Source organism: Astyanax mexicanus, chromosome 11 (assembly GCF_023375975.1).
Source record: "Astyanax mexicanus isolate ESR-SI-001 chromosome 11, AstMex3_surface, whole genome shotgun sequence".
Lineage (NCBI taxonomy): Eukaryota > Metazoa > Chordata > Actinopteri > Characiformes > Acestrorhamphidae > Astyanax > Astyanax mexicanus.
In genome coordinates, this window is record NC_064418.1 from 43,231,400 (window position 1) to 43,253,430 (window position 22,031).

The 22,031-nt window shown below is 37.3% G+C and overlaps 1 protein-coding gene across 3 annotated transcripts in view; it reads left to right on the forward strand.

Annotated features, from left to right (window-relative positions):
• nab1b (NGFI-A binding protein 1b (EGR1 binding protein 1)) overlaps positions 1–21,570 on the forward strand; it is a 46,451-nt gene extending 24,881 nt beyond the window's left edge. The window contains exons 6-9 of one of the 3 annotated variants that reach the window (XM_049484908.1): positions 4,537–4,656; positions 9,802–9,970; positions 15,667–15,807; positions 17,465–21,570. In XM_049484908.1, coding sequence (XP_049340865.1) covers positions 4,537–4,656; positions 9,802–9,970; positions 15,667–15,807; positions 17,465–17,535 — 501 coding nt within the window. In that variant the 3' untranslated portion in view covers positions 17,536–21,570. Of the gene's footprint in view, positions 1–4,533; positions 4,657–9,801; positions 9,971–15,666; positions 15,808–17,464 lie in introns of all 3 variants that reach the window. The other 2 variants (XM_007253234.4, XM_049484909.1) reach the window with 2 other exon arrangements.
• The last annotated feature ends 461 nt before the right edge of the window (positions 21,571–22,031 follow it).

The window sequence follows — 22,031 nt, forward strand, 5'->3', positions numbered from 1 at the left end:
ATAATACAGATATGTCTATAGTTCTTCTTCTTAATACATAAATAATAAAAATTCAATATTTATGTCATGACATCATTCTAGATGTGGGGAAAATACTACTTTATTCTGAGATTGTATTTTTCTGTTAAAAGCTTTTAAGTTTTAAACCATATCATGTCCAGGTAAAAATAAAAAACATGATTTTCAATTAAGTGCAAGCCTCAGTCAACTCACTAGCATGTTTTCAGACAGAACTGCACTGGATAAAGTTATTCAGTAGATATTAATGCTGTTTATTATTCAAATTAAAGTTAAACTGGACAATCATAAACCAATCAAAGGTCTAGTAAATATGGGTGTGATGGGGAAACCTAGAAAGTGGGTGCCAATTGGAAATTACTGAATTATAGTGGGGGGTGGAGCTAATTAAAACATTGTACGTATCTTGTATGTAATGGTAATGTAGTTGTGCTTTTTTTAATTCATTCATTTTAATCTGACAGAATCTGGAAACTTTTGTCATAATTAAACTAATAGAAATACTTTACAAATCTTCCAATTAAATCTTTTTATGTAGACTTTTATTATTATTTATTTATATATATAAATAAATAATAATATATAATATAATATTATTAAAACTGGAATTTTTCAGATACAAGTTTTTGAGAGCAACCATATGGAATATTTATAATTATAGGATCATAAGACTTAAGACATCATAAGTTTCAACTTATGCCACCAGAATACTACACTAATTTAAACATGTAAAAATGTAAAAATAATCAGTCAAAAATCTTCTTTATTTGGTTTATCTATCTGGTCGGATGCCAGATATTAGTACTGTTTAATATTAAAATTAAAGTTAAACTGGACCATCACAATTCAATGACATCCACATACACAAAACATGCTATTTTAAAAGCTATTTGAGCGAACAAAGATACATAAGTTGGAAAATAGATAATAAAAACAATTAAAACTCTTCTTCAGGAACTTTTCCTCTTTCGGGTTTTATTGAATCATCAGTTTAAGTGTCACAGGTGTCGATATCCTGTGTTCTGTGGAGCAATAACCCGTCAGGTCCCTTATGATGAAAGTATTGCAACACTGTGCATCAAATGTGTCCCACAAGACTCCCCTGCTAAACCTCAGCAGCCACCACACCCCTCATTCACAGCCACACGGAATTTAGCAGCATCTCAGTCGCCCCCTGATCGCGCTGTTTAGAGACACTTTTATTCAGCGCTGTGGAAAAGCTGCACTTGTCTTGCTGAGGTGTGCCTGCATGACATCATCACTGCCACGTGAATGGTGGTGAAACTGCGTCAGAGCACTAGTTTTGAATGCACCCCTTTGAACTGTAGGCTTTTTATTTGGTTATTTACACTGGAAAACATTTGAAGTGCTTTGAATTTACATGGGCTTTAATGTGTCAGTTGGTCAGACATGAGCAGCGTGTCCTATATTCAATAAAGCTGTCATGACATAATTTTAACTGTGAGAAAAACACAATTTTATTCTGCACTTAGTGAATATATAGTTCCTATCAGTTTGTGTCAGTTTGTGTTTTTTGTATGATAGTAATCGTTGTGTTTTGCTGTAAAAAGCTTGTTTTAAACCACATTAGAGAGATATAAAGGGAAAAAAAAACATTTGGCTGTACAGTACTGTGTAGAGTTGTAATTAGATTGCTGCGGAATTTGTTGAGAGAGTACAGTAAATGTTGACTTGTTAAATAATACATAATACATAATACAAAAATTAAATAATGTGTTAAATCATAAGTCTAGTCAATATGGGTGTGATGGGGAAACCTAGAAAGTGGGTGGCAATTTTAGAATTTAGAATTTAGAATTTTAGAATTATAGTGGGGGGTGGAGCTTATTAAAACATTGTACGTATCTTGTACGTATGTAATGGTAATGTAATCGTGCTTTTTTTATTCAAGTTTTTTTAAATATAATTTTAATCTGACAGAATCTGGAAACTTTTGTGATAAATGGACTAAAAACTATTTTATTGAGTTTTTTTTACTTCTATAAAATTGGCATTTTTCAGATACAATATTTTGAGAGCAACCATATGGAATATTTGTAATTATAAGATAAAAGAACAGTTATAGTTATAGGTTATAAGATTCAGCTTATGCCACCAGAATACTACACTAATTTAAACATGTAAAATGTAAAAAAAAAATAATCAGTCAAAAATCTTCTTTATTTGGTTTATCTTTTGAATAAACCAAAGTTGCTTTTGTTAGTACACTTTATGTCCAGATATTTGTAAGCTGCACCCATTGCTGATCAGATACGACACTCTGGAGCAGATAATCATACATTAACTTATTGGCATCATGCTGGATGCCAGATATTGACTAGAGGGATATAACTCCCCCAGCATACACAGAGCTGTGATGCAGTAGAACTTTGGGTTTTTTAATGATGGAGCTCCATCCAGTACTTTTTGGATTAATAGTGTTAAGAGTTGGGGATGAGTTGGGGTGGTGATCACCCAACATCCTGACCTCTCTTACTCATATCAATGCTTCAGATTCTAGTAGAATTCCTTCTTTGGACAGTAGAGACAGCTACTCCAACAAAAATCAGGATAAACACTTTTTTCATAACCTTGTTCATAATATTTTTGTCCATATAGTGTACATTTATTCATATAGTGCTTCATTCTGTACTTTTACTGTAGTTTTGTGTGCAACCGATGCATGTGTTTCACATAAATTCTGAAAAAAAAAACAAATAAAAAAAAAGTGTAGTTCCCAGAGGGTTGAGGTGGTAACAGAGCAACCCAGCCACCATAATCCACATACACACACACACGCATCCCACACTCAGAGGGCGTCGCTTATAATCAGCCGCCATAGTAACCCCAGCACGCCCGAGTGTCAACATTAGGCGAGTCCAGTCTCAGCTTCAGACTCGTTTAGAGTGAGTAATAAAACGTGTCATACAAAACTCCTCGGCCTATCGGGTCGCCATTTACCCTCGCACCTCCAGCACCTCTCGTTTACGCGGCTCGTCCTCTGGAGATTCTCCGGCTGAGAAGTCGTTTATTAGATTTGAGTTGACCTTTTCACGACTGAGGAATTAACAGCTTTTCACCCTGTGATTAACTGACTCATAGCATTGTGCAGGACTCAGTAAAATGTCAAATGCCTACGAGACCTCCAGCACTGCAGTCTGCTTCCAATGATCCTGTCACTGACTGGAGCCTCCACACACTGTTTAGAATGGATTCATATGGAGGGTTCATTTATACTAAAGCTTCACAGCTGCTCTGCCAAACCTGAAGGTGTCAGAAGGTCAGATTTCCCTGCAATTAATACAGTTAATTCAGTTAATTCAGATCCTGAAGGATATGACCCTTTACTGACAGGTGTGTTACAGGAATAGTTGAGAAAAATACAGTTTACACTGTTGTATCCTCACCCCAAAAGTAGTGAATGCACCAGAACATGTTAATATCCAAATCAGCATTTTTTATTTTAGTTTGGTACTGAAGCTGTAGAGCTAATCTAGCTCTATAAGTAAAATAGGTTCAGTATAAGTGGTTGGTGTGTGTATATATATATATATATATATATATATATATATATTTTTTTTTTTTTTTTTTTTTTTTTTCTTTTTTTTTTGCCATATCTTAAAAAGTGGTGCCAGATAGCAAAAAAAATGTAAACGTTGCTTTTTTTTTAGTTTTTTATTTACTTCAGGTAGCGTGAATCATCCAAACTATGAAGAAACAAAAAGGTGTTAAACAAACCAGAATATGTTTTATATTTTAGATTCTTCAAAGTAGCACCTCTTTCTTATATTAGACAGTTTTGCAAATCTCTGCTGGATTTTCTCAGTCAGCTTTATGAGGTAGAGTCACCTGAAATTCAGGCTTTCAGTTAACAGCTGTGCTGAACTCATCAAGAGTTAATTACTTGAATTTCTTGCCTTTTAATAAAGTGTTTGAGAGCATCAGTTGTTAAGTAGTGAAGAGGTAGAGTTACAGGTATACAGTGAATAATAGCTCTATTTGAGTAATGTTCTAATCCATATTATGGCAACAACTGCTCAACTAAGTAAAGAAAAAACATACTTTAAGAAATTAAGGTTAGTCAATCAGAAACACTTTAAAGACAGTTAGCTACATTAGCCTTATTAGCATCAGTACAATCTATATCATTATATCTAGTGCTGTGTGATATGATGATAAATATTGTGGGGATGATAGAAAATGTCTATCATGCTACTTACCTTCTATCGTCCCTATCGTTTCTATAGTAATTTCATCAATTATTCATGCAAATATATAGGTATATAAGTAGGCTACGATGAAATGTATTGGCAGAAGAACAACTGAAAACATACTCAAATGTGTTATATCATGGTATATATCGTTATCGTGATAAAAAAAATAATATATATCGTGATATATGATTTTTTTTTTCCCATATCGCCCAGCACTTATTATATCAGTGGAAACACCAAGCATTTCAGTAGTGACTGAAAGTATTAAGGTGGTGTTTTCTGGATCAATCTCTTTCTCCAGCAGGAAGGATTTTTCGACCTGCAGGATGCGCTGCAGGCGATTCACATGCGCCAGGAGACGCTCAGAGAGCAGCTGGCCCAGGCTAGATCTAAAGGAGAGGAGACAGTCTCCCGAAACATCCAGGTGACTGATACTGTGTGTGTGAGAGTGTGTGTGTGTGTGTGTGTGTGTGTGTGTGTGTGTGTGGGCAAAAGGGGTGGGAGGCTTATGCTCATGGGTGACTTGCTGACGTTGTCTCTGTTCTCTGTGTACGCATTCGTGTGTGTGTGGTGTGTGTGCGGTGTGTGTGTGTGTGTCTGGCACACATGAGTCATCCAGACACAGATGAGCTCTGTGTGTTTGGGGTCGTCGGGGTGCACCCTGTGAGCAGAGCTGAGTATTGTTCAGATACGTTTGATACTAATACACTAATACCACTAGCTCAGTACAGACCCCACAAGCAAACATTACTAATAGGGTAATAGTGTGCAGTGTGAACCACAGATGAGTGTGAAGTGATGGTAATTTTTTTGACCACAACAGAAAAAGAAGATGAATCAGAACAATCAATCACCAGTCTTGATTCTTATTGATTCTTATTCATTGTTTCTGCTGAAATCAAGGGTATTAAAAAAGCTTTGCTAGATACCTACACTGTAAGCCCGGGTAAGTTGAATTTTCTTTTAAAAATTGAGGAAATCGGTTGCCTTAAAAAAAGTTAAGTAATGGATAATAAAAACTTGATTTAGCACAAATTAAAACATCAAGTTATTACAACTAAAGGGGAAGTTGATTTAACTTTTTTTTTTAATACTGTAAAACAGAATAAGTTGAGTTTACTTAACTTTTTTAAGTAATAAGGAATGAAAACTTGAGTTCAGCATACATTAAAACATCAAGTTATTACAACTTAAGGGGAAGTTGATTTATTTGTAAGGTAGCTCAGGGGGAATCACTACACACTGATGGTGAGTGTTAGTCAGAAACTGTTGGACACGCCCAGTATGCAAATAGATTGTAACAAAGAAGCCAATAGAAAAGAAGCTGTTAATGGCAAAACAGACTAAACTCAGTTATTATAAGTTGGTTCAACTCAAAGATCCCAGTTTGAATGTTCAATATATGTGCCCACAAATGTAACTCAACTAACTCAAAATAGTTGAGTATTATTTAGAAATATCCAATTTTATGTAAAACAGACTTAAATCATTTGAATTTAAACAACGTATGAGTTTACAGTGTATAAATTGCTTCTGTTGGAGTAACTGTATCTTTTGTTTTTTGCTAGATTTTGGAGCATAACTATAAGGATTTGATTGTATTCAATGACAAAAGCATTAGTGAATAAGGATGTTGGCTGATGTTAAATCACATTAAATTCTATATCATAAAAGTACTGAATCTGGATCAAAATAAAATACATACATAATCTAGAAACCAGACACTGATGGTAGACAAGAAAACTACAAATGCAATTATATATCACAAATGGAAGTCATGTGCTTGGCTAAACTTCCATTTAGAACTGTTTTCTGAGAGAACATTTAAGTGTGTGAAGTGGGACAATGACTTCAGCCCTCATTAGTTCTTCAAACTATAGTTGGAAAAAAATATTAATATGTATTTTCTGGTACACATTTATTCTTTTTTTTTTGTTAAAATCTACATGCCATTTGACAGAGTTTGTAAAATAAATGTAGAATGTAGAATTAAATGTATGTTCATCTTATGTGTAGCACTTTCAAATAAGACTACCCATATAAAGGGTTTATAATTGGTTTATAAAGGTCTATTATAGAAGTTTTATGGGTTTATTAACATTCATAATTATGATTTTTACAAACACTTTAAAAATCTTTAACAACCAGATGAATAGTACCAACAATACCTATTGTTTGAACCCATGTTCATTTTTACTCCTAAACTCTTGAGCTTCCTAGATGCTTATCTTGCCGTCTCTTTTATTTTTTATCTTAGTCAGCATTAAATCGGTCATATTAACATACATAAGTTCAATTATTAAATTACCCAGATTAGGTATTTAACAAGTAATTAAACTATGGTGTGGATTCACATTTTAAATGACTAAACTAACAATCTATAATGTTTGTATGAATGATTTTTAAAGCATTTATAATCAAATTAATAATTGATAAACTCCTTAATAAACCATTTATAAACCTTTTATTAGGGTTGTCTTATTTTCAAGTGGTTCCGTATTATAAATACACTTCAGATGATACTGAATATCGTCACTGTTCAATGAAAAACAAGTATCTCCAAAACAGCAACTTTACAGAAGAGACGAAAAAAATCTTCTTAACTTTTAATAGAAGTCAATGTAAAAATGTATTTAAATATTTATTTCAGGTCATTTTGGAGAATTTCTATTGGTCCATTCATCAAGAAAAATTTACACAGTTTAAGAGACAGTGTGTGTGTTCAAATTATGTAGTAAACTAAAAATATAGAACAAAAATAGAGATGATATACTGATTCCACTACACTGTGTGAATGATATTCCACACAGTCTGTATTAATGAACAGCCACCAATTCAAAGACTGCGTCACTTCCAGTCCCCATTCAGCCAATCTGCTGTGTGAAAAACATTCATCATCTCCCAGAAGATCCTGCTTTGAGATTTCTCTGGAGGTCTTTAAAAAATCCATCCGTGTGTCTCAGTGTTCCTGATCAGTGAAATGCGTCTCTGTGTTTGTTCTGGGTGTTGTTTTATCTAATGGAATGAAGTCAGTCACTCATTAGGCTTGTTCTGAGGTCCCAGCAGTGCTTTTTCTGTAATACTGATGCAGTTAATTATGCTGTGCTGGATATGAACATGCCTTTATGCCTTTATGTTCACAGAATAGCTCCTCCAGTGAACGTTGCCTAGCTTTAGATATAAGATAGAGCTCTTTAAAGGGCACTTATTCTCCTAACACCTCTAACAAACTAACTACTTCTAACCTCATTTCCTTCTTCCCCTCCTTTCCTTCTCGACCCCATTATTTCCCTCCTTTAGGCCCTGCCTAAATATGTCGCTTTGGACAAAAGTGTCCGCTAAATGCAATGTAATGTAATGTAAAGTTCTTTTCAGTCATTCTCATCAATTCATTTTAGCATCAGCTTCATAAACCTTAAAATATAGCCCTGCGGGACACCACAAACTGTGCTAAGTGGTTTCCAAATAATTATTTTGAATGAATTAATTAATTCATTAATTAGAATTAATTACTGAATAATAAACCCAGATTTAAGGCCAGTAATCATGAGGAATTGTTCTTGCCATTCACTAAAAAACTGTACACTGTAACAGAAAGGTTTCCAAATCTCAGTTTATTTCCATTGTTACTTACCAGATGCAACACATGAATTGTTTGATAAAAAAAACATCACTAAATACAGCTCTGGAAAAAATAAGAGAGCACTTAAACATGATGATTTTTTTTTTACCAAATTGAAAACCTCTGGAATATAATCAAGAGGAAGAGGGATGATCACAAGCCATCAAACCAAACTGAACTACTTGAATTTAGTAGTGAAGTAGTGCAGCATAAAGTTATCCAAAAGCAGTGTGTAAGACTGGTGGAGGACAACATGACAAGATGCATGAAAACTGTAATTAAAAACCAGGATTATTTCACCTAATATTAATTTCTGAACTCTGAATTCTGTGTTTATGAATATGATATATATGAATATATGAATATATGAATATTTTCTTTGCATTATTTAAGGTCGAAAAGCTCTGCATCTTTTTGTTTTTTCAGCCATTTCTCATTTTTTTGCAGACCAATGCTCTGAATGAATACATTTGGGAGAAATGTTGTCTGTAGTTTATAGAATAAAATAACAATGTTCATTTTGCTCAAACATAGACCTATTAATAGAAAAATCATGGCAGTTTAATGCAAAATTTCGAACACTGGATTTTTTTTTTACCATTTCTGATTATTGACCGGACTAAAAGAGCTTAAATGGAAAAATAAATTAAGCGAATAAAATGGGGCTGTTCTAAAACTTTTGACCGGTATATATATATACCGTCCTGTAGATGCTGAAACTATATTAGCGGTACACGTGCCTGTGAATTTCAAGACTGAGTCAAAGCTTGATTAAGTCAGACTGCAGTAAAGTTTATCAGCTGAATTTGGAGTAGCTATCAGTGCTGAAATAGGGCTGTTTACTTACTGTGACTGTAAATGGCTTTATTGCGCAAAACCTTGTGATTTTTTGCTTATCAGAGGCAAAATCAAAGAGACGGTGTTATCAGAAAGGAAGTGTGATTCATAATCATAATTTCACATTAGGAAATGACTAGCTACCTGTACTTGTGTTTGAAAACAGATCACTTCTGCATGTATTTGTGCACATATACACAGTATATATAGTTCAGCACTGTACAATAGTTTTAAAAACCTGTAAGAAATTAGCACTGAAAAGCTTTTTTCTGAGTATTAAGTTTTATTCACTCAGTAAAACACTAATATTAGAATAAATACAAATAAGATGTATTTTACATAATTGTGTTCATTAAAACATATTCAAATCTCTTCTGATCAGAGTCTAGTATTATTTAGCTCTTCAGCTTAAAAGATACACAATAAGTATTGAAACATCTGATGATTGTTTCTTCTGAAATCAAGGCTATTGAACATTAAACGAGTTTATTATGGGTTGGTTGGTCTGTTTTGTCTTTACTCCCCAAGAAATTAGTCGTTTTTGTTGCTTTTTATTGTATTCATAATTTTTACCTGATTTAATGTGAGTTTTGTACAGTAAAAACTATATTATTATCAAGATAATATATGTGTATTTAAGGAACAATCAGTAATACATGTGAGCAAGTGTGTAAAAATGGCTACTGGAGTTTTCTACCCCACTCTGGATGCCAGATTGACACACAGTGGCAAGAAACAACTCAACGATTCCAAAATGCCCATTTCTGCTTCTCTAGTGGTGGTGGTGGTAAATTTATCGGCTATGGTTAACAACCTTACTGAAGCTTAGTGATTACCTGTTGAACAGAAAAATAGCCAGCTCGCCCGTTTCCATGGCTTCAGCACACTGTTTGTGTGCTATTGTGTAAACCTGGCAGCCCTGAGTGTGGAAATGGGACTGGGGGAATGGTCACATTCCCACACAGAAACCGTAACGTACCGCACAGTTCCAGTAAAAAAATACTGGCTGAAGCTCTGTTGACAAGTGCTGTAAGTGCTTTAACTCGGCACGTTTTCTTTATATCTTATTACATTCACTCACCCTGTATACTGTATATGTGTTTATCACAGGTTCAGTTGGAGCGTCTGTTGGCTAAGCAGATGGAGATTTTGCATGACGCTGCAGCTCAGGACCGGCTGCAGGCTCTGGAGTGGAGAGTCCCCCCCGGAGCTTTTAAACACAGCGCAGAGAGACAGAGCACCAACGGAGTGACCAGCGACAAGTCCAGCGATCAGCACGGTGAGCAGACAATTAATATAATAACTATAATATAATAGCAGCAGTTTAGCTGTGGGTTAGACTTTTTTCACGTCTTTATTTCATAAAGAACTAGTTTGGTTCTAAGACTAGGAAAGCTGCTCTGGATGGAAAAAAGTAAGAGACCACTTCAGTTTCTGAATTAGTTTATCTGATTTTGTTATTTATAGGTATATATTTGAGTAAATTGAACACTGTTGTTTTATTCTATAAACTACAGACAAAATTTCTCCCAAATTCCAAATAAAAATATTGTAAAAAATTAGAAAAAGGTTCATATTCATATGAAGTTTTAAGAGTTCAGAAATCAATATTTGGTGGAATAACCCTGGTTTTTAAGCACAGTTTTCATGCATTGTGGCATGTTCTCCTCCACCAGTCTTACACACTGCTTTTGGATAAGTTGATGCCTTTACTTCTGGTGCAAAACTTCAAGCAGTTCAGCAGTTCAGAAATCTGGACCTGCTGGGAATAAAATAAACATAATACATATGAGCACTTATTGCATATCAAAGCAAATCAGAAAAAATATTAAAACAGCAGCTCACATAAAACATACAGTGTTTTTACTGCATCATTTTTAAAGTAACTGGCAACCTAACGTATTGGCTGTAATGCTTCTTCTAACTGTAACCTATTTTAATACAATAAAACTCTATGAGACAGAATGAGCATTTTTGGATGTCAGCCAATCATACAGAAACCGAAAGTCATACTTTTTTTCGTTTCCTCAAGCACAGAATGCCCTGAGGACATCATGAGGAGAGGCAGGTGTACATTTAAAAGTAAAACAGTAAAAATAAAAAACGGTTAAAACTGTGGCAGCTGAAAGTGAGGGTCAGCTGGAATGAAAGAGCTGGTTGGTAGTAAAAGGAAGCAGCTAGTCTTCCTCTGAGAGGTGCGGGGGGCTGGTGGGGGGCAGACTGAGTCAACCTTGATTGACCATCCAGACGATTAAGTAGAAGCTGCGCTCTGAGAGAGCTGCTGATGTGTTAAAGAGAAGAGTGTTTGTTGCTCTTTGTTACTCGGATGGTTTGGTAGCTTGCATCACCTGCTTTCGACTGTCTGTCTGTTTCTCTCTCTCCCTATTTCTTTCTTTCTGTCTATCTCTCTTTCTGTCTCTCTCTCTGGTTTAGTAGCTTGCATCACTTGCTCCAGACAGTAGTGGGTTTTCCAACAAGCAGAAGGCCAACCAATCAAATAAAATAAAAATTGCGAAGACTTTTTTGGGACATACTCTAAGAAAAAAAAAGCCTTACAGCCCTATTTTAGTGAGCTATAGTGCACAGGTCAGTTGTGCATCATGCAGCTTGAATCATGTCTTTGGTATCGTGAGGGTGCAAAAAATACGCCCTGCGCAGCTCGAAACATGCTAAAGAGAAATGCACTAATTCTCTTAATGAATCACGGGTGATTTTTGGGAGCATCGTGAAATAAACCGATCAGTGTGCCAGTCATCATTCCCTTTAAAAGGCAGGTGCGCTCTGACTTTGGCATGTTGATATTTTAACAGTACGGTACGGTGCTTTTTAAGGGCACTGACCAGCAGCTCATTTAAGTGAACAGCAATGTTATTTTATTCTGTGTATTGTTGAGGGGAAAAGTTGATTTTGTGCAGTGCAGCATGTCCTGCGTGGCTAAGATAGAATTTGGCTGCTGAGTGTTGATTGTTGTCAGGGTTTTTATCAGTCAGTGGAGCACCTGTATTTCTCGCTGCCAAATTAAAGTAGAAACACACCAGAAATTTACCTGAACACACCTCACTTCCAGGCCACCACGCCCAACAGTGCATCCCACCTCAGAGTCTTTGTTTAAACCACGGTGTTCATAGCGCCATCTGGTGTCCCCAAGGCAATATTAAAGGGCCTTACATTCCAGTTTTTAAGGGATACTATTAAAAGATATCAAACACACTATAAAACAGTAGCTCTTTCTCACTCTTACTCACTTTTCTCTATCTCTCTTTCTCTGTCTGTCTCTCTCTCTTTCTTGTTCAGTTCTCAGCAGGTTTGTGATCAGGCAGCTGTGTGAGGAGGCGGTTGGGTGTGTGTGTGTGGGGGTGGTGGTTAGGATTGAGGGGTGGATGGGTGGGTGTGTGTGTGTGGATAAGTGAGCATTCGTTCTGCAGCTAATTTCTGCTGATCCGTCTCTGTCTCCTCTGTCTCTCGTCAGTTCGGGTCTAACTCTCTCTCTCTCACACTCCTCAGTAATTACAGCGCGCTGAGTTTGTGTGAAAAGCGGGACGATTCGGGAATGGAAGTGTTTGTGTTGATATTATCTAAACCTTTATGAAAATAGCTTTAGTGAGAAAGTCTTGGTGAAAGTGGGCTGGTAATGAGTCTACCTTCCTAATGAAAGCAGTGAGGGGGATGTGTAGCGTATGCTGGAGATGTTGGGTAATATCTGCCGCGTATCTACACGGCTCACACCAGCATTTCTCTAATAATAGAGAGTTTATCCCTCTTTACTCTTTTAGGATGACCTTTGATAGGATAACAATTGCTGTGAAAATTTGATTGCATTCGTCCACAATAGCTTTAGTTGGGTGTTTAGCTTATAATTGGTCTTATTTTGTTAAAGTAGTTTCTCTACTGTAAAGATTTGATTGATTTAAGTAATAAGACCTTCAGTAAATCAGGATGTTGAAACAAGGTAATGGATGGAGCTCCATCATTCTAGAGAACACAGTTCCACTGCTCCACAGCTCAATACTTGGGGGCTTCAAAGCCCTCTAGCCCATATAATGGATATATAGGCTCAATCCCATTTCATCCACTTGGACATACCACTTAGCCTTACCTCTCATTTTGCATGTTCACACCTAGATTATTGATAGGCTAGAGGGTAGTAAAGAGTATTAGGGCTACGTGACCTCTAAACAAGAGATTTTCCAGAGGCACACTTCCAATAGAGGCCTGAGAGAATCACTGGCAAGATGTCGGCTCAAAACAACCAAAAAAAACTACAAATTATAGCATTTTTCTTGTTTATATTTATGATAATCACTATATAACTGTAGTTTAATGCGTATTTTCAACATTTCATGGCTTTCGTTAGGAAGGTAGACTCATTACCAGCCCACTTTCACAAAGACTTTCTCACTAAAGCTATTTTCAGGCTAAAGGATCAGATAGATAGCTAACTTTCCCCTTCTATCTTAAATGGTGCAAAAGACAGCAGAGGAAGCATTGAAGTGGAAGAGAAAAAGAAAAGAAAACTCCCCTTATTCTTTAAATGTGGGCGTGTCTTAACTTTTTCCTCACATGAAGAATACGTTTCTGTGTATTTTATTGTACAAATGATTTAAAAAGATATTTAAAAGACAGTATCTGGCTCCGAGTGGTCTAGTGAGCTAAGCACTGCCACTATGATCAGGAGATCGCTAGTTCAAGTCCCGGTCATGCAGCTTGCTATCAGCTGCCATAGCCCCAAAAGAGAGCACAATTGGCCTTACTCTCTCTTTGGGTGGGTAGATGGCGCTCTTTCCAAACATCATTCCAAAGGGTGATGTCGATCAGCACAAGGCGCCTGTGAGCTGATGTATTGGAACCGATACATAGCTGCAGTTCGAAAAGAGGCGGTGATTGACTTCACACTTGTGACGGGGGATATACAGCTGGCTAGCAGCTGAATGGGTGGGAGAAAAACAGGAGAAAATTAGAAATAAAAAAAAAATCGGAAAACTCAATATCTTTATAATATCAATTGTAAATCCGGTATCAGGAATCAGATTGAATTGCAATTCAATTCAATTGAATTGTGTGCCGTTAGTGTTTGAAACACAGGGAATATGTGTGGTCAGCGTTAGCGAGCGCTGAAGATGAATGAATCTGTGTGTTGTGATATTTATGCCGCTTGTCTGGGGAGTTTCCCGCTGTGTGAACAGACCCGGCTCCCTCCCCATTCCATTAAATACCTCATTCGTGAACTCTACAGCTTCACGAGCCGCCTCTATCTCCTCACATCCCAGCGTGCACTCTGAGTGGGCGTACGAGATCTGCAGAGAGAGAGAGAGAGAGAGAGGGAAGCGGGGGAGGAAGTGAGAGAAAGGGAGAGGTCGGAAGAGAGAACGAGAGAGAAAGAGAGAGTGAGAGAGAGAGGAGAGATAGTGAGAGAGAGAGAGTGTGGGCAGACAAAGGGTGACAGAGTGAGAGAGAAGGGGGGTTAGAGTGAGAATGAGAGAGGGGGCAGACAGGGGTGAGAAAGGGAATAGACAAAAGTGGTGGAAGAAGCAATAAGCAGAACGATAGAGATGGAGAGAGATAGAAAGGTGAGAAAAATAGAGAGAGGAGTGGAGGGGAAGTGAAAAGGAGGTAATGAGAGCATCCGAGAGTGAGAAAAGGGAAGTGAAAGAATGAGAGAAGGAAAAGTGAAACAGAGAGAAAAGTGAAAGAGAAAGAAGAATTCATGCAAAAGAGAGAAAGAGAGAGAGAGAGAAAGAAAGGAAAATATAAAAAGTCAAGAGAGACAAAGTGTGAGAAAGGGAAGAGAGTAAGGTAAGAAGAAAGAAAAAGTGAGAGAAAGGGAAGAAAAAACAAGTTAAGAAAAAAGTGATGAGAGAGTGCACAAGTAGAAAAGAGAAAGTGAGAAAAGAGAGGGTATGAAAGAATTTGAGGAGGAAGAAAAGTGTGGAAGAAAGGAAAGGAAGTGAGAAAGAAAGTGAGGTATGAAAAAGTGAGAGGAAGATTGAAGGGAGAGATTGAAGTATAAAGAAAGAGAGGAGCAGTGAGAAGAGCAATGGCGAAAAAGAAAGGGAGGTATGAGAAGATGTGAGAGAAATTTGAGAGAAAGGGAGGAGAGAGAGTGAGGTGAGACAAAATAGAGAAACAGCGAGAAGAGGGAGGGTAAGGAGAACGAAAAAAGTGAAAGTGAGGGATGAGAAAATGTGAGAGAAAAAGTGAAAGAAAGGGAAGAGGGAGAGTGAGGTAAGAAAAAAAGAGAGAAACAGTAAGAAGAGACAGGGAGGAGGAAGAAAAGAGTGAAAGTGAGTTATGAGAAAAAGTGAGAAAAAGGTAAGAGAGTGTGAGGTAAGAAGAAAGAGAGAAACAGTGAGAAGAGAGAGCAAGAGAGAAAGGGAGGAGGAAGAAAAGAGAGACAGTAAGGTAGGTATAGGAAATGTGAGAGATAAAGTGAGAAAAAGAGTGACAGAGCGCAAGAAAGAGAGAAAGAAAGAGTTGTGTGAATTAGTGCAGTGGGTAATTAAAGCTGGTTTGTGTTTAACGGGCCGTTAGTCACAGTGCGGCAGTGCGAGCTCAGGTTAATACTTTCTGTGTGTGTGTGTGTGTGTGTGTGTGTGTGTGTGTGTGTGTGTGATGTGCGCTCGTGTTACCGTGGGCATGTGGAGGCAGCGTCCTCAGGCCATCACTGGGGCTGCAGTGGCTGCTGCTAATAGGCGAGTGGGCTGTGCTGGGATGGTATTGAGATCAGCAGTGTCTGTTAGAGGGGGGTTTTGTGCCTGGGTGGCGGGTGGGGTGGCGGGTGTGGGCGGGGGGTTTATGGTGGGTGTATTGTTTGTGATTTAGCTGCTCTCTGTTGATGTCTTTAACAGGAATGGAGGGCATGCTAATAATAATTCCATGCAGCGCGGCTGGGGTGGGGAAAGTTTATAATGAGGTTTTAAAATAGTCTCTCTTTCTCTTTTTCTGTGTGTGTGTGTGTGTGTGTGTGTGTGTGTGTAGGTGAGAAGCCACTGAATCTGCATGTGACGAGGCAGAGGGCCGGGGCGTCAGAGGGCGAGACGCCGCTGGGCAAGCAGCTGGCCAATGAGCTGAAGAGACATCACCAGGCCAGCACAGAGAGCAAAGCAGCAGCCGCCACAGGTGTGTGAGTATATGTGTGTGTGAGTTTATATATATGTGTGTGTGTGTGTGTGTGTGTGTGCATGTAAATACACACACACATAGGTAACAGTCACTAAAACTCTGCCACTGTATCACACATGTACTTTAGTGCCTGGGTGCACATAAGGGTTTCCGCATAGCAACATATATTTATGGCAGATATGCCCCTTTCTTTTATTACTATGCTGCAAATACACTAGTAACACCCGACCAATTACACTGGGTACCACAGCAACCACTTGGCCACACTTGAGTAACCACCTAAGACACCATACGAACCATCTAGCAACAACAAGCAACCCATCTACACACACACACACACATAGGTAACAGTCACTAAAACTGTGCCACTGTATCACATATGTACTTTAGTTCCTGGGTGCACATAAGGCTTTCCGCATAGAAACATATATATTTTTGGCAGATATGCACCTTTATTTTATACCATGCTGCAAATACACTAGCAACATCCAACCAATTACACTGGGTACCAGAGAAACCACTTGGTTTACCATAGCAATCACCTGGGAAAAGAACCCTTGCAACTTTAACTGTAGCTGCCTAGTAAAACTGTAGAAATCCATCTAGTAACTAACTGAACAACACCTTGGCAACCACCTAGCAACCACATGGCAACACTTGAGTACCGTATTTTTGCACTATATGGTGCACCGTATTATAAGACGTCCACATTATAAGATATCAATAAATGTCTATTTTTTTATGTATTTTCATACATAAAGTGCACCGGATTATAAGGCATATTTCATGCGACACCATTAACTAGTAGTAGAAACAAGGGTGTCACCATGTTTTCCACTGGTTTATTTACAGCAAGCTTAGATTTCCAGCTTTTCAAAAGCTGGAGATTTCCAAAGCTGGAGCATTAGCATTAGCAGCTAACCGCTAGTGGTGCCCAACAGTACTACACTGAGGAACCCCTGAGTTTTCCGGTAAACCAGGGCGATATCAGCCAGCGATTTGTCCCACGTAGCTTGTTTTACCCCGGTAAACATGCAGGCTACAGTATACAGATATACTCACCTTTGAAAAGCAAAAGAGCTAGCGTGGTTAGCGGCTAATGCTAATGCTGCTCCAGCAGTGCTAGCCAGGGTTAGCAGCAGGGTACAGGCCAATAATACTTACCTCTAAACGACCAAAGAGCTAGTGCTTAATGCGGGTAGCATATAATGCTAATACTGCTGGAGAACTAAACTGAAACTCCTGAATAACGCTGTACTTTAGTGGAGTAGCTTTACTGCTCCTTAATACCTGACTGGTAGAATTCATACACAAGGCGCACTGAACTATAATGAGTTCTGACGATTTTTGGGGAAATTAAAGGATTAAAGGATCTGTCTTATAATGTAAAAAAATACGGTGAGCAAACATTTTCTACCATTGATATGCCATATTAATCACCTGGGCATAGCTGCTATCTAATAACCATCTCTGGAACATCTAAGCAACCTCCCAACAACCTTTTAGCAACACCATAGCAACCACATGGAACCACCTAACAATAGTTATCATGTAAAATTTAAAAACTTTTGCTCTATAAAAGAATAATCTTAAAATAACCAGACTCAGTGCTCACTTTAACATTGTTCATGTTTTTTTTTTTATCTCTTTTCAGAAAATGGCAGTGGAGCTCTCAATCTCTCAGAAAAGAAGACCATCAAATCTGAGCCTGAAGATTCCAGATAGCAGACCGGAAAAATCCTCTCCTTTCCGACTCCATAATGAACTCTGTTTGTCCGTCAGTGAATACTAAAGGAGCACAACTACAGTAGAGCCTTAATAACCAATGTTGCCTCAGAATAGAGTTTTCTTTTTTAAGTTCCGACTTTTTTGTTTTTGCCAAAGCACCTAGAGCCCTTATTTTCATCCCTGGATAGACTCACAGAATTTGTGTTGTCACTGACTGTACACGCAAACCGCTCTCTCTCTGTCTCTTTCTCTCTCAATCTCTCTCTCTTTCTCCTCACCCTTCCTCTCTCTTCCTCTATCGGCATGGATGCCAAATGTCCGCTACTTGTACATACATTTGTTCATACATGGAAAATGTTGAAATGATGTTATTTAAATACAGTTTGTGTTGTGTGTGTGTGTATATATATATATATATATGAATGCATGTCAAATAGTGTTCCACTCAAACAGAAGGTGTCTCATTGTCTCTCTAGGCGTCAGGCTCCCAGCAGGCCGCTGGTGTTCGTTGGAGCTGTTTGGGTGGGATTTCTGTGTAAAGGATCTTTAGCTAGTTGTTAGGGGTCACTGTCGCAGCTCAGAGTAACCTGGTTTTAGATGTTTTTCTTCGGTGCTAAGGTTGAGGTGACCCCCTGAGTTTTGGAGGGCGGGTAGATGATGCTCAAAGTAGATGTTTTTTGTTTTACACGCAGAAGATGAACGCATTGAAAAAAAAAAACTTAATCCACATATACATTCTGCTTCATTTGTCCGTGCTAGACTAGAACATAAGATTTCTCAATTGAGAAGAAGCACAAGTATCATAATTCAACTTATTGGCGAATCAGGTATGGGTGATTTTCACAAAACTACTCGTAACAAACTTTGAGCAAGTCAGATCAACATAAATTGATGAAGATTTTAACTCGATTCACTTTAGTTAACTTTAAAAGTTCTAACATTTTAACTTCTGCTTTTGTAGTTTGGTGAAAAATACTTACTTATTGAGTTGAGTCTCAAACAAAAACATTAGTAATTAAATATTTATTTTTTTTTAAATAAGTTATGTAGTCTCTGTTTCTTCCATTTAACGTATTTACTGTTTATTCCTATCTGCAAGTGAAGGGGCTCACCCTATCACACGTGAAGAGGTCTTCCTATTCACAAACCCTTGGACCATAGATTGCTGAAGTGTTAATTTAATGATTTAAGGCAGTTAGAAAGGCACACCACCCTTGAGCTGTGAATTTATTTACATATTGTATCTTTGAAAGAAAGAATAAGATATATTGATGTAATGTAACTTTACTGTTGTAGGGTGGCTCTACAGTCTAACTGCTGTTTCTCAAAAATGAGCAGTTCATACGATCAAAAATCCGCTCTCATCTGGCAACCAGCTTCAATAGACGTTAATTTCAGGTTGAATGTTGGTCATGATCTTAGATGACAAAAAAAAAATAGATGTCAGGATAACATCTAATACTGTTACCTGCCTACAGGGCAAGGCCTCAGTGATTCGATGATCATCTGATCACTGGAAAGTAATAAACAGAATAATACAGATGGGAAGAAACAGCAAGCAAATTGAAGGAGACTCTAGTTTTATGAGTTGCAGCGTAAGGTTTTTGAGGCTCAACTCGACTAAATTTGACTAAACTTAAAGTTTAACTGTATAAAAAATGCTCTCAGAGAAATCTCTAGAGTTGGTCTGACTTTGCCTCAGAAATAGTTTAAATAGTGTGAATATGCTATTAACAGCGTACAGTAAATACTAGTTGTGAGTGTATTGGCCACTCGCTCTTTCTAAGAAAGGGAAATATAAACTAAAGGGAGTTTTTACAGTGTTCTGACCGATAATCCTCTCAAAACAAGGTGTTTTAGAGCTTGTCAGCTTCTGTAGTGACTAAACGTGCGAAGCGATGTGAGGGAAATAGAGGCACGAGTTGTTGTTTTTTGTTTTTAGGACTGAAACTTCAGGGCAGCATCGATGCACCATTGAAACCGTTCATCTGCCATGATCTATTGTAATGTGTAATACAGAGTATTTAGTAGTAGAGCAATACCGAATAGCTGTTGTTACTAAACCCAGTGAAACGTGTCTAGTCGTCGCAGTCCCTGGGCTGTTCACTGTACAGTACTGTATTCGTACCCTCCGTTCAGTAGTGTAGAAATAGTGCTAGATTCAGCTGATGTACAAACGTTTATGGAACTGATATGCACTAGTGTTTTATTCTAAATGCATTTTTAGAAGTTGCATCCTTTTACTCAACATTTCCCGTCTTTGTTTTTTTTTTTGATGGTGAAACGTTTTCTTGCTCTTTTTATTTTATGTATGATTTGAAATAGAGGTCGTACTGTGTGATTCCGGCCGGGTGCCTCTCTGGGTTCGTTCGGCCTTTAGGACCATCCTCTCTGTAGATCTCAGATCTCAGCGTGATGTGCAGTAGGAGCAAACCATCAGGTTTCCCACAGTTGTGTGTTTGTGTGTGTGTGTGTGTGTGCTTATGTGTGTGTGTGTTAAGCTAAATATCATATGTTTGTGATGCGTATACCTCTCTGTGAGACCCGTCATCACGCCCCGATCCCACACATCAGTGTTGTTGTTGATTTTGTCTGTTCTCTTTATGTTTGTAGGATAATTGTCTGAAGACTAAAGACTTAAGTATGCAAAACCTTTGTTAATTTAAGTGCCATTTTTAAATATTTTAACGTTTTTTTGCGAGTGTGTGGTGAGCCTGATCTCTCAAGCTCAGACGTGACGAAAGGTTCCAATGATAAATTATTAAAGTTTGGATGATTGTGTAATAATTAACCTGAATGTTATTGTTTTAAGGTGTTTTCTATGTTTTAATTGGGTTTTTAAGTTTTCTTTTCTTTCTTTTTATTTTTATTTTTCAACTTTTAATACATTCCAATTATCCGTCTTCACACCCAAAACAAAAAACAATCTGGTTTAAAAAAGATGAGCCGCCACTGCAAAAAATTGCATATTTTGCATATTTTGTTTAAAGTGTTTAAAATGTGTTTTTTTTTTTTTTCAGTTCACTGAGTCATTGGCAGGTCATTTTACTTTTTTTATTATTATTATCTTTAATAAAAATCTAAATAATCAGTTTTTGATTTTCTTGATATAACCAAAAATATATATGACATTTCTTTAAAAAAAAGCAATGTCATTAAAATTATTTCTGTTAATAATGATAGGCAAAATCTTACAAAAGTATGAAAAATGACCTGCCGTTTTTCTTAAAACAAGCAATATCTTAAATTTGCAAAATGATCAACATTAGAAACATTGTCTGAAGTGTTTTTTATTTCTTTAAAAATTACAAAATTAACTGCATTATTTTTAGCAAATAAAAAAAATGCAAATGCAATTAAACTTTTGTAATAGATAAAAATCATTCGGTAATCTTAACAATGTGCTTACAGATGAAATTTACAGATATATTGACCTAATTTAAGATCATCACGTGCAAAATATGATTTTTTTGCAGTGTGCTTTACCCACCAGCAGTGAGAGTTTCTTTTGTATGATTGATTGTGATGTGTGAGTGTGTGTGTGTGTGTGTTTGTGTGTGTGTATTATATGGGGGGTGTTTGTGTCTTTTATCTTCAGTGGAAAGTGAAGAGTGGAGATTGCACGCACTGGGGCAGGCGAATGTCAGATTTCTGAGAAAGATTGAGAGGGTTCCATGTTTTGGTGGAATGGGGGAAAAACAAAGCGCTTTAATCTGATTAGAAATCACCGACACCGGTATGCAGATACTGATGACCTATATGCCAGAACAGATCTACACTCCTACCCCCTGTCCCGTTACCCTGTCCCGTCCCGTGCTGTGTGTCCGTGCTGTGTAGAGTATATAATAGAATGTGTTTTTGGACTGTGGGATGACTCGCTGTGTGTGTTATCAGTCAGCTTTGTTCTCATCACTGTTGTGTGAGTAAAGAATGCACCGTTAGGATATGCAGTAGTCACGCACCTCTTGTTTTGTAAACACTAATATATTTAATTTGTTATACAGCACACGAACATTAAACTCTATTTTTTGAGATCTGACTGTGATGCTGCTTTTACTGCTGATTTAAATCACTGCTTTATTTCTCTGATTAATGTGATGATACAACTTTATATCAGCTGTGTATCAGACAGGTGCTGCAGGTGTCTGAGTGTATTATTTCTCTGGAAACATCAGCCCAGATTTTTCTCATTAGATCTGTTTCAGAATCTGGGTGAACCTCTGTGCTCTCTAGGGCTGCAATGGTTAGTCGATATAATCGACAATGCCGATTCTAAAAATAAATTGACTCCAAATGTTCATTACATAAAGTACTAGAAACACACACACTTTACACTCAGATCGGCCTGCGTCTCCAAACATGCCCAAACACATAAGTTTACATACTGTATTTTCTCACTTACTATCAGTGCTTTCCACATTTAAAGGACAATATTCTGGACATTTAAAAGGCATCAAAATCCCAAAATTTAAAAGTTTCTATTGTTTTGAAGT